Source organism: Cydia fagiglandana, chromosome 3 (assembly GCF_963556715.1).
Source record: "Cydia fagiglandana chromosome 3, ilCydFagi1.1, whole genome shotgun sequence".
In the NCBI taxonomy this organism is placed as follows: Eukaryota; Metazoa; Arthropoda; class Insecta; order Lepidoptera; family Tortricidae; genus Cydia; species Cydia fagiglandana.
Window position 1 is genome coordinate 11,432,349 of NC_085934.1, and position 14,231 is coordinate 11,446,579.

The window sequence follows — 14,231 nt, forward strand, 5'->3', positions numbered from 1 at the left end:
CACAAGGAGTCTTTCCAGATCGTATGAAATATAGCAAAGTCATACCTCTTTTTAAATCGGGTGATTCGAGTGATATGGCTAATTACCGTCCAATATCAATACTTCCTGTACTAAGTAAAGTTTTTGAAAAGTTAATGTTAAATGATCTACTGGGTCACTTCAACAGACATACTTTACTCACAAGCAATCAGTTTGGTTTCACAAAGGGCCGTTCCACGACCGATGCTGCTTCGGTACTTATTAAACATATTTATGATATTTGGGAAAATTCTTGTGATGCAATTGGCATATTTTGTGATCTTTCTAAAGCATTTGATTGTGTGGATCATGGAACGCTCATTTTGAAATTAGAACACTATGGTCTGTCAGTAAATGCCCTAAACTTTATGTCTTCTTACCTTAGCAACAGAACACAAACAGTTGTTGTAAACAAAACCCGGTCTAGCGGTACTGTAGTCCAATTAGGAGTGCCACAAGGTTCTATTTTGGGTCCATTCCTGTTTTTGGTTTATATAAATGATTTGCCATGTGTAGTAGAAAATCTTTGTGAAATTGTTCTTTTTGCTGATGACACATCATTACTTTTTAAGGTTGATCGTAAATCTACCGATTACAGTGTAATTAACAGCACACTCGTTAATGTACTAAACTGGTTTACTATGAACAATTTGCTTCTTAATGCTAAGAAAACTAAATGCATTCGATTTTCTTTGCCGAATGTTAAACCAGTCGATACTAAGATACTTTTGAATAATGAATGCTTAGAGATGGTAGATAAAGCACTGTTTCTTGGTTTAACATTGGACAAAAATCTACAATGGAGTCCTCATATAAGAACACTAGCAAACAAATTAAGTTCGGCCGCTTACGCTGTGAGGAGAATTAGACAATTGACTAATGTTGAGACAGCTCGCCTTGTTTATTATAGTTATTTTCATAGTGTAATGTCATATGGTATTCTGGTTTGGGGCAAAGCAGCTGACATACAGACTATATTTGTCTTACAAAAGAGAGCCATTCGTTCTATATATAATTTAAGGGTGCGTGAATCATTAAGAGAACTTTTTAAAGAAATTAATATTTTAACTGTAGCTTCCCAATACATATATGATAGTATTATTTATGTTGTTAAGAATCTAGACTCCTTCACTAAGAATTCTGATGTCCATAACTATAATACTAGAAATAAAAATAAGCTTGCTATCAGAAAGTTTCGTGTTCGTAAAGTACAGAAGTCATTCGTTGGGCAATGCATTCATTTTTATAACAAGTTACCTGAGGATGTTTTAAGATTACCCTTTCCAGCTCTTAAGAATTACTTAAAAAAGTCATTGATGTTGAAGGCTTATTACAGAGTCGAGGACTACTTGACAGACAAACATGCATGGTCCAAACCAGAAACTGTAATAACGACAAGTAGCAATTAAAAACATTGTATTATGTGTAGAGTTAAAGGTGACTCAGCTCAGGTAAGAAAGCACATCAAATTGTATGAAAGCATCTCATAACAATCAGTTAGATTCATATAATATGTATTCTCATTTCTTTTATTGATTTTATTTTCTTTTCCTTTTGTAAGATTTGATTTGTTTTCTGAAAGAGCTACGTATTTGTGATTTCATGTGCATATATGTTTATTTTTTATATCAAATTCTATAAAGTTATGTACTCACTGAGTATAATTGCATGAATTCTATAGTAATTTAAATTGTATTAATTACTCGTAATGCATGTTAATTATAAGATGTAATAATGTTTTGAAAAGATGTGTCCCGCCGAGTTTGTTGCCGGTCCCATATTGGGATACCCTCCTCCAATTGAGGGGGGATTTAAATCTTCTCGGGGCAGAGGTGTACGGTTGGAGCCGGTAAAGGTTTATTTGACGTTCATAAGCGCATTGTAATATGCCTACTTGAATAAACTATTTTTTATCTTTATCTTTATCTTTATTGCATTGTCACCCAACTTACGTATGTATGCAAAATTTCAGTTCAATCGGAAACCGGGAAGTGGATCAAATTTAAGATTTGATTACAGACAGACAACGGTCAGGTGAAAGTAAATAAAAGATTGTAAAAAAATAGGTATGCTTTGTTTTTGTATAAAGACTGTACCTACACGATAAAATCAGAGCATCATGATCTACATATAATATTTTTCCTAGTCATGTAAAATTAATAATTTTTGTAGCACTTTTTTAAAACAAAAATAATTATTTCGACCTGTTTTTTTTTCTTTCTCATGTGCTTATTATATGGATGACACATTCCGTATATTTATACTCACACTTTTAAATTTTATCGCAATGGAATAAGGTTCAAAATTATACACATATTTTAATTGCTGATCGTACGTAACGCAACCTAGCATTGCAAAATTCCCTTAGAAACGTATAATTCATTCAGCTCAAATTGTATGCCAAGCGACAACGTACGTTAGGATTAAAAGTTCGTAATTCGTATGGGTTTTTCTTTACATAGTCCCTATATACAGTCAACATTAAAAGTAACGTATCCAGATTACGTTTCTATCATTCTCTAATAACTTAACAAAAAGAGACATGTCTCTACATGGACAACAATTAAACTGTGAAGTATACTTTTGGAACATTTCTAGAGACTGAGCTGAAAGGATATTGTTTAAGTGATCTACTTACAATCGAGTTATTATAATTATAAAGCGGATTAAAAAGTCAAACAAAATCATTAAAATCAAATATTTTTTATATCAGTGCCAACCCTACCACTACAAAGTTATAAATTTACATTTTAAATTGACACGTGTCATTAACTTTACATTTGATGCTCGGATCTATACGTACTTGCTAGGGTTAAAACATGCAGATTTTTGCACTAATGTTTAACAAACTGTATCTCACAAACGGTTAGAAATATTAACGTGAAACACTGATTTAAACTTTCACGATTTTTACACATTATTAAATTGTACAACGGGACTTAATCGCGTAATTTAAAACTTAAATAGAAAAAAATAAAAAAATAAATACTAATAAATTAAATAAAAAAAAAAAAAACTTAAAAAAAAATCTAAATAAAAAAAATAATAACAGATCTTAAATAGATCTTAAGTAAAAAATAAAGTACGTAGCCTAAATAATTCCCTGTTTGCATAAATGTTCTTGGTTTTGTTCCACCCGATCTATCTATTTGGAAAGAGTATTCCTGGGAGTCATATACTTTTGGCGCGTCGCTTATTGATGGCTGCTGACTGTAGCAGTTTCCGCAAGTGCAAGTGTATACACAAGTTCCTTCCTATTATTTAATAGATTTGGTCGGGAATGATTTCCTACTCGGGATTTGTTTTATTTTTTTACATCAGTTCTTATTGTATTATAAATTGAAGTCACAGTTCCTCAAATTCCTCACGGTTTAAAATATTTCCTTTATTAGGTATCTATTGGGTTCCTCACCTATTTTTTGTTATTATTTACAGCGCTAGCTTTCAGTTAGAGCTTGTACTTAAATTAATAATAATTACGTTGGAAAAATACATACAACTTTATTAATTACCTACTATCTTTTTCTCTTGTATTTTACCATTATCAGGGCCTATGTATCGTGTTGAAATATCGGAAACTATGATAACAACAGATTTCGCAAAAATAATTGAAACGTGCTTCGACATAAATGTAGCACAAAATAGAGACAAAAGTTTGTCTCGACTCGACCGCCACAAACGAACATTTCGTTACGTGCCGGAAGGGCTATTGTGTGACGGACGGGGGCATAATGTATCAGGCTGACGATGACACGACGACGCCATTGTCTTATTCCCACAATTACTCAACAGATATTCTAACAATATTTGTTGTAGTAAGTGATACTAATATATAGACGGCAGATGCTTTAATACTTTGAGTCCTTCATTAAACTAGTCAGTGCTCGGCTAAGAAGTCCTTAAGTAACACCAAACCCATACTTTAAAGACACAGGTGGTCTATTCTAACCATAAAACTGTTATTCATGTCTGATCATCTCGCGCGCATTTGTATGTACATTTTGTTGGTTCGATCAATGCAGATTTCAGTAACTAGAGTTCGTGTAAGCTAACTCTGCACCAACTTCGACATAAAATTTAATCTAATCTACTTAATTTTCTTTTCAGGAACTGATCACCACTTTGTACATAGGATTCCTGGGCCTTATTTTTGCATCATTTTTGGTTTACTTAGCAGAGAAAGACGTCGAGCATACAAAATTTAAAAATTTCGCCGAAGCTTTGTGGTGGGGAGTTGTAAGTAAAATACCATCAATATTTTGTTTTCACTTATACAAATTTCTAGACAAGATGTTTCAATAAAGTATATTAATAGACTGTCAATCCCGTTTCCAATTGTTTCCAAAGTAAATTAAAAACTTTTGGTAAATCCGCTTTGTCTGGCGTAATTTGTTATGACAAGGTACTTGTGATTATCGATCGTCCTTGTCAAACCCCTTGTAACAACAGCTACAATATAGGCTGATACCTTAGCATACGTCATTATCGTTAAAAGCCTCCTCTATGCGACGAAGGTTCATGAATGTTTACGTAGTATGTTTTGTTACTAGATCACACTGTGCACTGTGGGGTACGGCGACATGGTGCCCCAGACCTGGCAAGGAAAGTTCATTGCTTCATTCTGCGCGCTACTCGGGATATCTTTCTTCGCGCTCCCTGCTGTGAGATTCATTTACTCAAATCAACTCATTGCTTGCCGTAGGTATTTCTGAAATCAATACTAACGAACATTTTCATTTTCATCAGGGTATCTTGGGTTCAGGATTCGCTTTAAAAGTACAACAGCAACAGAGGCAAAAGCATATGATCAGGAGGCGGCAACCGGCAGCGACGCTCATCCAAGCGCTTTGGCGCTGCTATGCAGCTGATGAGCACTCGATGAGCGTGGCTACCTGGAAGATACATCAAATTCCTCTTCCCAGTCCGCAGACGAGGTAAAGATTCCTCCACATTTTTTGAGTGGTGTTTTCTAACTGCTAGAGGTGATGATTTGGTTTTGGTTGACAGCAGGGTGATGAGCGCATCGTTTAAGAACAACGCGTCATTCGTGTCGCGGCTGCCGACGATCCGCCGACACAAGAGCACCTCGCTGCACTCCCCCGCGCCGCACTCCAAGCCGGCGCACCGGTATGACGTCAACGCCAGTGCAGAAAATCTCGGTGAGCTCACACAGCTGTTATGCTTACTTTTATAGTATATGATTATTATCACACGCTCCTATCAGGAAGCTGCATTACTTCTAAATACAGATACTAAACAAAAACATTTTAACTCCGTTGTTGACATCTTTAAACAACTCTTTAAAGCAGCACTCAAATTTTAACAATAATTTAGCTTGTATGTCCAAATTTCACTTTTCAAAATTTGTTTTTGTTTTTGATTGATTCGTTCCTTCATCTTTAAATGTACCGCGGTGCTACAAACTAATCTATAATTTATCACCTACGTTGCAAAATAATCGTATCTACATTCGTAGTATATACAACTACAACTTGATGCCTTTAAAATCATTGAATTAACCAATCCTCTCACTTTAAAACATTCCGTTCTATATAAATAATTTCCTGGGATGAATCCAAATGTTTGCGAGGCGCTAAATTTATTGAATAGGTTTATTATTAGGCTTGTAATTTAGAAATAAACCATTAAAATTGGTGAAAAATATTACGTACGTGGGTCGTAGTTTATAAACATGAATATTGGCTAATAAAATATCGATAACACTTCATAAACTGGAAGCAAGTTAAGGCTGTAACTTGGCTGTGTAATTTGAGTGTCGTGTTTGAATTGATTTTTTCAAAGCAATCAGAAAACTGCACCTCAACTTGAGACATCTCCACAGACACTGACCAAATATTTAGTCCGCACTTTACCGATATCACCCACCACCGGACACTCAACCCTGATGATTGCATTATGTAGTTGCGATGGTATGGAGGATGACCTGATGTTGCCCTGTTCCGTAGATACTCGCACAGCGGGCGGGGACCGTGCGTGTTGTCTACTACATTGTTGGAAAAGCTGCTTCAAAGGTTCTCTTCTCCATCTTTTAGACGGCACATGGCATGACAGTTACAATCGATTAACTTCTGCTGCGTTTCTTATAAATTCTTACTAGTAAAAATTTTTCAAAAGAGAATGTGAATACACGACAAGCGTTTTTTTATGACGTAGTACAATGAGCCCGGACAGAGATTTGACTTCCGGTTATATTACTGGCTATCTGTTTTAGCTCCAGACACGATTGCTGGCATCCTACCCTACCTTCTACTTCTTTCTATTTCATTCACTTTATTTTAATTAAAAGGCACCCGCGTAGCAAATCGCTTCGAAAATCTTTAAGATACATTGCAATCCGAAGCTTTATATTCTCCATTTTGAGTAACGATGAATGCTTCTAAGAGTATGATTGCTTCCGCGTACTTTCAGTGCTGACGTATGGAGTAAGATATTGTTTTACTCTGTTGAAACTTGAGAGTATCTTAGAGTTGACACGGTACACTTTGTACTATTCATGATTACAAGGCAAATAGCGTACCTACCTGACGTTATTGGAATGGCTTAAATTCAGGCTTTCATTTTCGAATTTGGTTCCAAAATCTTAAAGGAAACGAAAATATTCCACCGCTTTGCATTATTTATTGTGCATGCCAGGTAGCAAATAGGATATCAGTACAATACTTATTTGTAATATGATAAATTTGTATATTTACTTCGAAATGAGATAACTAACTGAGCATCCCGTGAGTATATGTACCTATGTATATACTCGGGTATGATATCGTTGGCGTCCGCCTGTCTGAACTTTGACTTCAATTGAGAAGACACAGCTTTAGGTACTCACTAACACGTGTGTTCTTTGAGATCACCCACACCGTGTATATTCACGTACCTACGGACCTGTTTTAGCACCCGCCCCACGCTTCTCATGTGTACTTGTATTTCAATTAACAGTTGTAATTAATTTAATTGCTAGGTACACTGTAAATACGTTTTAGTGGTGTAACTCAACAAGTTTCTTTTCGTTGAAGAGTGTTTTTTATATATAACTGCTGGCATACCTACCCGTACTCACGATTATAACGAATTCATTATTTGCAACAACAATTTGTCGCCTGCAATTCAATCGCTCGCAAAGAACATGTAGTGCTAATAATAACCTCTGCTGTCATAAAAACATAACCAACTTTTTTTATTATCAATCGGTGTGCGAAGTTGCAGACACGGGTAAGCAATTTATTTGGTTTTCTATCCAATCATAATATGGTCTTCATAATCTTTACTTAACACTTAAGTATTATCTTAGAATGATCATTTAAAAAAATACATTTAAATTAGAACATTTAATTTTTATTGGCGTGGTCTTAATTTCGTCGTCTATGTAACCACGACGCGAGAAACGACTAAAATCCGTTTATATAATCTAACTTGGCATCAGACTTTGAAATAACATAGTGTGTAAGGGCCACACGGTACACGTCATGTCATATTTTCAAAGAAATTTCACTTTTATGGCGGCATTCCATACACTGTCACTGCAAAGAGTGGAAAGTCTGTGCAGAGTTAGCTTAGCTTGGCCCGACTCTAGTAATAATCTTTTATCCCTTTGAAAAAAAACGTAGGTTATATCTCTTCTCTAGCATACTCTCTTCTCGTAAACCACCGACGGTGGGCATGCGGTGAAACAGTTGCCTTTTGGAGGCAAATCAGTATAATTTGTTGTAAGCAACGAACCATTCGTATTTGATCACCTCAGGATGAATGCTTAGCCATTCAGGGCTCCTTCGTCGAAAGTGAATAAAATATGAATACCCCGACATTTTTGTCGCTCTGCTTATCAATAAGTCTGTCATACTCGTACAGTATATTTATAAAATCTCAGACAGCAAAATTAAACTGCACAAATTAAAAGTTACAAAATTATATTGCGGCAAGGTATTCGTCACCAGTCAATTACTGTACCTACTGGGACAAGAAATTTTTAAGTGTTTTCTGCCCTTACCACTGCCATCCACCATCACCAACTTGCAGGCACCGAAAACTGAGAGGAAATAATTAACTGAGCTTTTATATGGCTTTCATTTGAAAGAGGATTCTTATTAAAAGTACATAAATGCGTAGGATTATTTAATATCTATTTAGTTGCATGTACATGAATCTGTTACTTTCTTCGAAAAACAAAAAGCTCTGCGAAATGTTGTGTTTTTTTTTAATACAACCATGGAAACTTTTGTAAGGGTTTCTGTGTGAGGTTTGTAAACATTTACTTTAAGTCAAATTTGCTTGTTGTCTTTCCTAATTCCTAAATGTTATTTGATGAACTACTCAAAGCAAACAGCGAATTATTACATTTCGACTTCGTTCTACCCTAAATCACCTAAATGGACGATGGAATATCAAGCCGTTAGTAAATTCCTATACGTACAATAGTGCACTTCAACAAAAGCTTGTCCGTTTCAAAGTAGGTAATTAGATAATAGATAGTATGTATTCCCGATCCCACGACAAGTGCTGGAAATTGCCATTTTGAGATCTGCTAGCCAACGCCCGATCCATTAAATGAGGTCCTTCAACCCTCAAGCATTTGTAAGTCGGGCGCCTTATCGTGCACAGTAAGCGGAGATTTCCAATTGAAAAAGAAATCCAAAGTCGAGAGGAGTTTTATTGTTATCCTATGTCGCGAACTGTGCTCGGAATTTTAAGTTTTCGTATTATTTTTCTAGTAGGTACACAAAAATAACTGTAAAAATAGCAACTACCCACTTAAAGTACCGTAATGATTTAATATTTTTGTCATGTTTTCGTAAACACTCATTCTTTGACACGTCCGAAACACGCATTAGGATTCCGTACCCCAAAATAAAATAAGCAATGAAACCCTTGTGGGATCGCACGTGTGTCTCTCTATCACAGACAATTTGCTCCGAAACTACTGGACATATAGAGTTAAAATTTGTTCACTATATCTGTGTAACATATTTCAGCCGGTGAACCAAAGATGGACATGGGTTCATTTTTAGAGAGTGCATTATAAAATAAAAGTCTTGCAAACTATATCGTGTGACATATTAAATTACTGAAAGGGCTCGTTGGGTGTCTCAAATATATGTATGATGAACCGTGCTTCATCTGCAATAAGGACGTTTCTATCAGAATTTCTGTTGGAATTTCAGATGGAGACGTCCTTATTACACTTGAAGCATAAAACCCTTCTGTGATGGAAAGCCACATGTTATGTATGTGGAATTCTACTTTTTTATATATATTTGAAGTTATTTAAGAAACTATGTATGATCATTGAATGTCACAAATATTTTTTGTACGAGCTTGTCCACCTTTCAAAAGTTAGAGGAGAGGGAGAGATCATTTTTTCTGTTATTTGCGAAATTATAATAATGAAAAAAATGTATGTTGAAGACCCCTATTCGTTTGGAAAGACCTACATATCCAACGCCCCACAAAATAGGGTTGATGCAAAAAAAATCATACCCACTTTGCGTGTATGAGAGGTACCTACCCTAAAAAACATTTTTTTTTTACCACTTTTTCTGATTGATTGATTTATAAATGTATCCATACCAAATTGCAGCTTACTAGTACTAAAGATTACGGAGCAAAGCCTCGGACAGACGGATAGACAAACAGACTGCCCGATTGGAACATATCGTTTATCTATTAACTCGTAGATCTATTAACTGACGTATCTTAAAGTTCGATTCGGGCAGAGACATGGCGAAACTATAGGTTGACTACGGAATCCTAAAAATTACTACTTTTACTAATTATTACTAAAAATTATTACTTTTGATTGGATCGTACGTGGTTGCCGTAGAGTATTGACGCATATGCGATTCTTTGAAATATATACTATACAAAACCTACACATATAGTATATTACGACAATTTACTATTTGTCTATATTTGTTAGCTAAGTTATTTTATTATATAAATTATCCTTAGGACATGTTTTTCTACGCCAATAGGTAAAACATAGTGATACGAAATTTATAATTTATGACACCACTGTAACAGTTTTACCTATGTTTTACAAATAAACACTTTTTTTTTATATTAAATTTACTACAATACGAGGATATATTTGAAATATTTTTAACGGTCTTAAAACGTAAATTAAAGCCCATATAATTCACACAAAATGGATTTTACTAATAAGTTATTCGTTATTATCAACCTTAAAACATATCCAGTGTATAAGTATAAGATCAGAAAATTAAGTATGGCGCAAACCGTAAAATTAAATGAAAAATTCAGAACTCAACAGATTGCAACATGAAAATAATGTCATTTCATTTCGGCGCTCTTTTACGACATACTTGAGACTTGCAACTTAATACGAAGTAATTTTGAACACAATACCTATAAACACAATTTTATTTGTTAGTTAAAAGAGTACAACATGTACATATTAGTGCAGTAGCATTATTGAATCTTACGCTACGTTCGTTACTCTATAGTTGTTGCCGAAAGTCAATAAAGCCATTTCTTAGAGCTTATAGATATAAATACGATTATACACCAACGTTTAGCTTTTGTTTTTATTTTATAACAAAAATACAAAGAGAACAAAGAAAACTAATAATAAATAACAGTTGAACGGAAAAAGCAACAACGCTACGTGTAGGTACATATATATAATTATTTAAAATATTTTAGATACCTACTGATAATGTTTATTATCATGTATCTTCATTATATTTATAGTGTTAAATTATGACTACTATTTTTTTTTTTTTTTATTCGATATTTATTTATTTAATAATATTATATAATATTTCAAAGGTCCTAAGAATCAGTTACTTTCATACTAACCTACTTAACACCGTCTGTTAATTAAAAATAAATGATATAACTCCTTCAAAGTTGCCTTGATCGCATCAATTTCCAATCTGAAGAATCGAGCAACACGTAAAGAAATTAAAGTCATTCCGACCCTTTGTGAAGGCTACATTCTTTAGGAACGTTCGCACCTAAGTAAGAAAGAGATAACAAATCGATCGATAGTTTGCTCAGACATTAAATGGCAACCGCTGCATTGACCTCATTATTAAGTTGTTTCTTCGATGCAGCCTTATGAATTGGCTAAATTAAATGTCAGAATCAGAACATTTATTCGTTATGTCGGATTTTTTTATCTTGATTATTATTCCTCGTCTTTCAACTTTGTTTCACAGTCAATATTTTTTACAATAATATCTAACCTGACCTTCACCAACCTTCACGTATATTTATATGTATCTATCTTGACATATTTATATGTATGTATCTTGATACCATTTATAGTTACACAAATAATATTAAACTGATTTTTTATTCTCACACAATTACGTTCCGTTCCGGTTAAAATGTTTTAGCGATCTAATCAATCAGTAAATCTTTCTGCTAATTGCTGCTATTTCACGTATAATAGGTATAATTATGTCATATTACCTAGAAACACGCTACATATCAACTGAATATACAAAGACAAACAAAGGTGTAACAAAAATAGCCTCGTGCCGCCCAGTGTATATCAGGATGTACACTCAGTTTCGATGGAATGTCAACCATTATTAAAAACAAAGTACCTAGGTAGCATCATTTGTCTCGTAAAATTTTCGAACAAATGAAATTCAACCTAATTGAAAATACGACAAGATTCTAACTTCCTTGGCTATAATTTTGTATGGTGGGCGGCACGAGGATAGTGGGGATTCGTTTAAGGGCATATTCGGTTTAAGAAATCATTTTTGACGCAAAACAGTAATCTATGGGGCAGGTCGTCCAAGTCGGTCAACCCTCCATACAAAGGCTCTACTTAAAGGTTCTTCTACTTTTTCCAATCAGAAATCAGAAAACGATACCGGAAATGCCCAGTGCCCACTATTTTTGTTACAAGTTATATTTGTATAACCAGTCCGAAGAATTTTACAATGATGTATATATTTGTTAGTATGAATTGACACCCTAAGCGTTTTGGTCCAATCCTGAAAATGAAGACAGTAAGGCTCCGCGACTCTTTCCCGTGGGATTTACTTAACCCTGTAATCAAAATAAGATGAAAGAAAAATCCTTCTTAGCATAAGCTTTAAGGGCAGGGAACGGCAAATTACTTACTTCTGATAGGATTATTATTACCGTATTTTTATCATTTTAATCTGTCTTGAAGAGCTTCTTTTGTTAGAATATTTTGTACCTAGGTATATTAGGTACCTACTTGTATCACAACATAACAATATACTTTTATAAACGAATCATAAATACATTGACGATTTTATAAATCTAGAAATACTGCTTAAAAACATTAAAGATTGGCTGCATGGCTGTATAATAATACATAACACTGGACGTAGACGGTTTAGTAAAACACGTGCTGTACCTACCATGTGAACGATATATTTACCTACTTGAAACGTAAAATTTATCATGTGATATCTTTCGGCTGACAGACAGACAGGCGGACTGTAAATGTTTAATTATTGCGAAAGCCTGGATGTTTGGATTTGGACATAATTAGAATTACTCATTAAAACTTAAATGAAATGCAAATAATGGACATGTTGTTTGCAAAATTGTATTGTTTTTAATAAATGAGCCGGGTTACGGTGTAGTTGAGGCGAGTTAAGGGTAGAGGCTCGTACAACGGAGGCTAAGCTGGAGTAGTGTTGAAGTGAGCGTGTGTGGGTTGGCAGGCGCGACGAACGGGCGCGCGGCGCGCGCGCGGCCCGTCAACCCGGCGCTCAGCGAGGACTCTGTGGCCGAGACGCAGCTCTCCAAGAAAAACTCCGACGGTAAGAAGACCACGGTCCGTCTTGCAAACGCCTGTAAAACAATAGAATTCTTTCCATATTAGAAATGCTGTTCGTCTGCAATATCTCTGATTGTCGCTTTCCAGTAGCAAAATTAACTTCCTAGTGTAGCTTTTACCTACTGGTATTTGTGTGTGTGCGTGTGTGTGTGATATGTCGTTTGACTAGAAAATGTAGGCACTTATCGGTCACATAGTTACTAACTACAACTCTTCACTTAAACTGTTCCTCAATATTTATTACGATTGTGTTAAAATGGACCAACTCTGTCTTTTCTAATGTGATCACACTGGCTTGGTTTTAACTCTACTGATATTCCCTTCAATCAAATCATCAAATAGTTTGTTAAATTGCACCAGTATGACTAGATGTTTCTACCAATAGATACATAGTGTGTAGCATTGTATCGTGGTTGACTAATTCGATGAGCATGACCCGTCTCGTGGACGGACAGCGTAATGAAATGACAGACGTTTGACGCACGATTACTGTCGTGTGGTACTCGGGCGCCCGGTGCCACACATGCCATGCGTTACTAGTAGAGATGCACCGGATATCCGGTTACTATCCGGTATCCGGCCTATCCGGCCATTATTTTACTATTCGGCCGGATACCGGATAGTAACATTGCTTGATTTCGGAGTAAACAAATTGGATTTAAGAAACAGACACGGTCATAATCGTACTTGTATATTATTTTAAAACAATTTAATAATTCCATTGACTTGCACGCGCTCTCATTTCGAACCTAGAAATGAGTCCGCGCGAACGTACACTAGGAAACAGGTCATACCTGCAGAATGCGCACCTAAAAAACCGAAATGTAGGAATATCCGGTATCCGGCCAACCAACTATCCGTTGCATCTCTAGTTACTAGACATCAGGACTATTTCTAACATTTTCTTAGGCATTTAGGTCGAAGAAATTTTGTAAAATTAGACCAAGAAAAGTCTGCAGTAATTTTGATAGCCCACGCAGTGAAAGTGTTATTTTAAACGGCAAACTTCCGTGAAATTGTGACATACAAATTTAATAACACATGCATGGGCTATCAAATCCGCTGCAGACTTTTCTTGATCTAACTCTATAAAACACGGTAAATAAAACAATGAAGGTTTTTGAAACACGGGATAATAAAACTGTCTGCCACCTCCAATATCTATTTAACAGGATTGTCGGTCGGGCGGTTTTTTTTATATATTTTAGAGGTTTTTGAAGTGGGATTGCGATGTCATGACATAAATTTTGTCAGTACTTCTGAAGTTTGTATCTGGTAACCCCACTCAGATTCGTTGCTCAGCTCAACTAGTGATCGATTTCCATTCGCGTAATATTCGTGTACTGATGATGATAATGATGAGTATCGACCTGCCGGTAATGAAGCCCTGCTAGACAAAGCCCGTTTG

The 14,231-nt window shown here is 35.3% G+C and overlaps 1 protein-coding gene across 9 annotated transcripts in view; it reads left to right on the forward strand.

Annotated features, from left to right (window-relative positions):
• The window catches only part of LOC134680072 (potassium voltage-gated channel subfamily KQT member 4), a 70,839-nt gene that overhangs the window by 35,791 nt on the left and 20,817 nt on the right, over positions 1–14,231 (forward strand). For 6 of the 9 annotated variants that reach the window (XM_063539088.1, XM_063539085.1, XM_063539084.1 and 3 more), the window contains 5 exons: positions 4,126–4,254; positions 4,569–4,679; positions 4,765–4,952; positions 5,026–5,177; positions 12,708–12,806. In XM_063539088.1, the coding sequence (XP_063395158.1) occupies positions 4,126–4,254; positions 4,569–4,679; positions 4,765–4,952; positions 5,026–5,177; positions 12,708–12,806 (679 nt within the window). The remainder of the gene's footprint in view (positions 1–4,125; positions 4,255–4,568; positions 4,680–4,764; positions 4,953–5,025; positions 5,178–12,707; positions 12,807–14,231) is intronic. The other 3 variants (XM_063539089.1, XM_063539090.1, XM_063539086.1) reach the window with 2 other exon arrangements.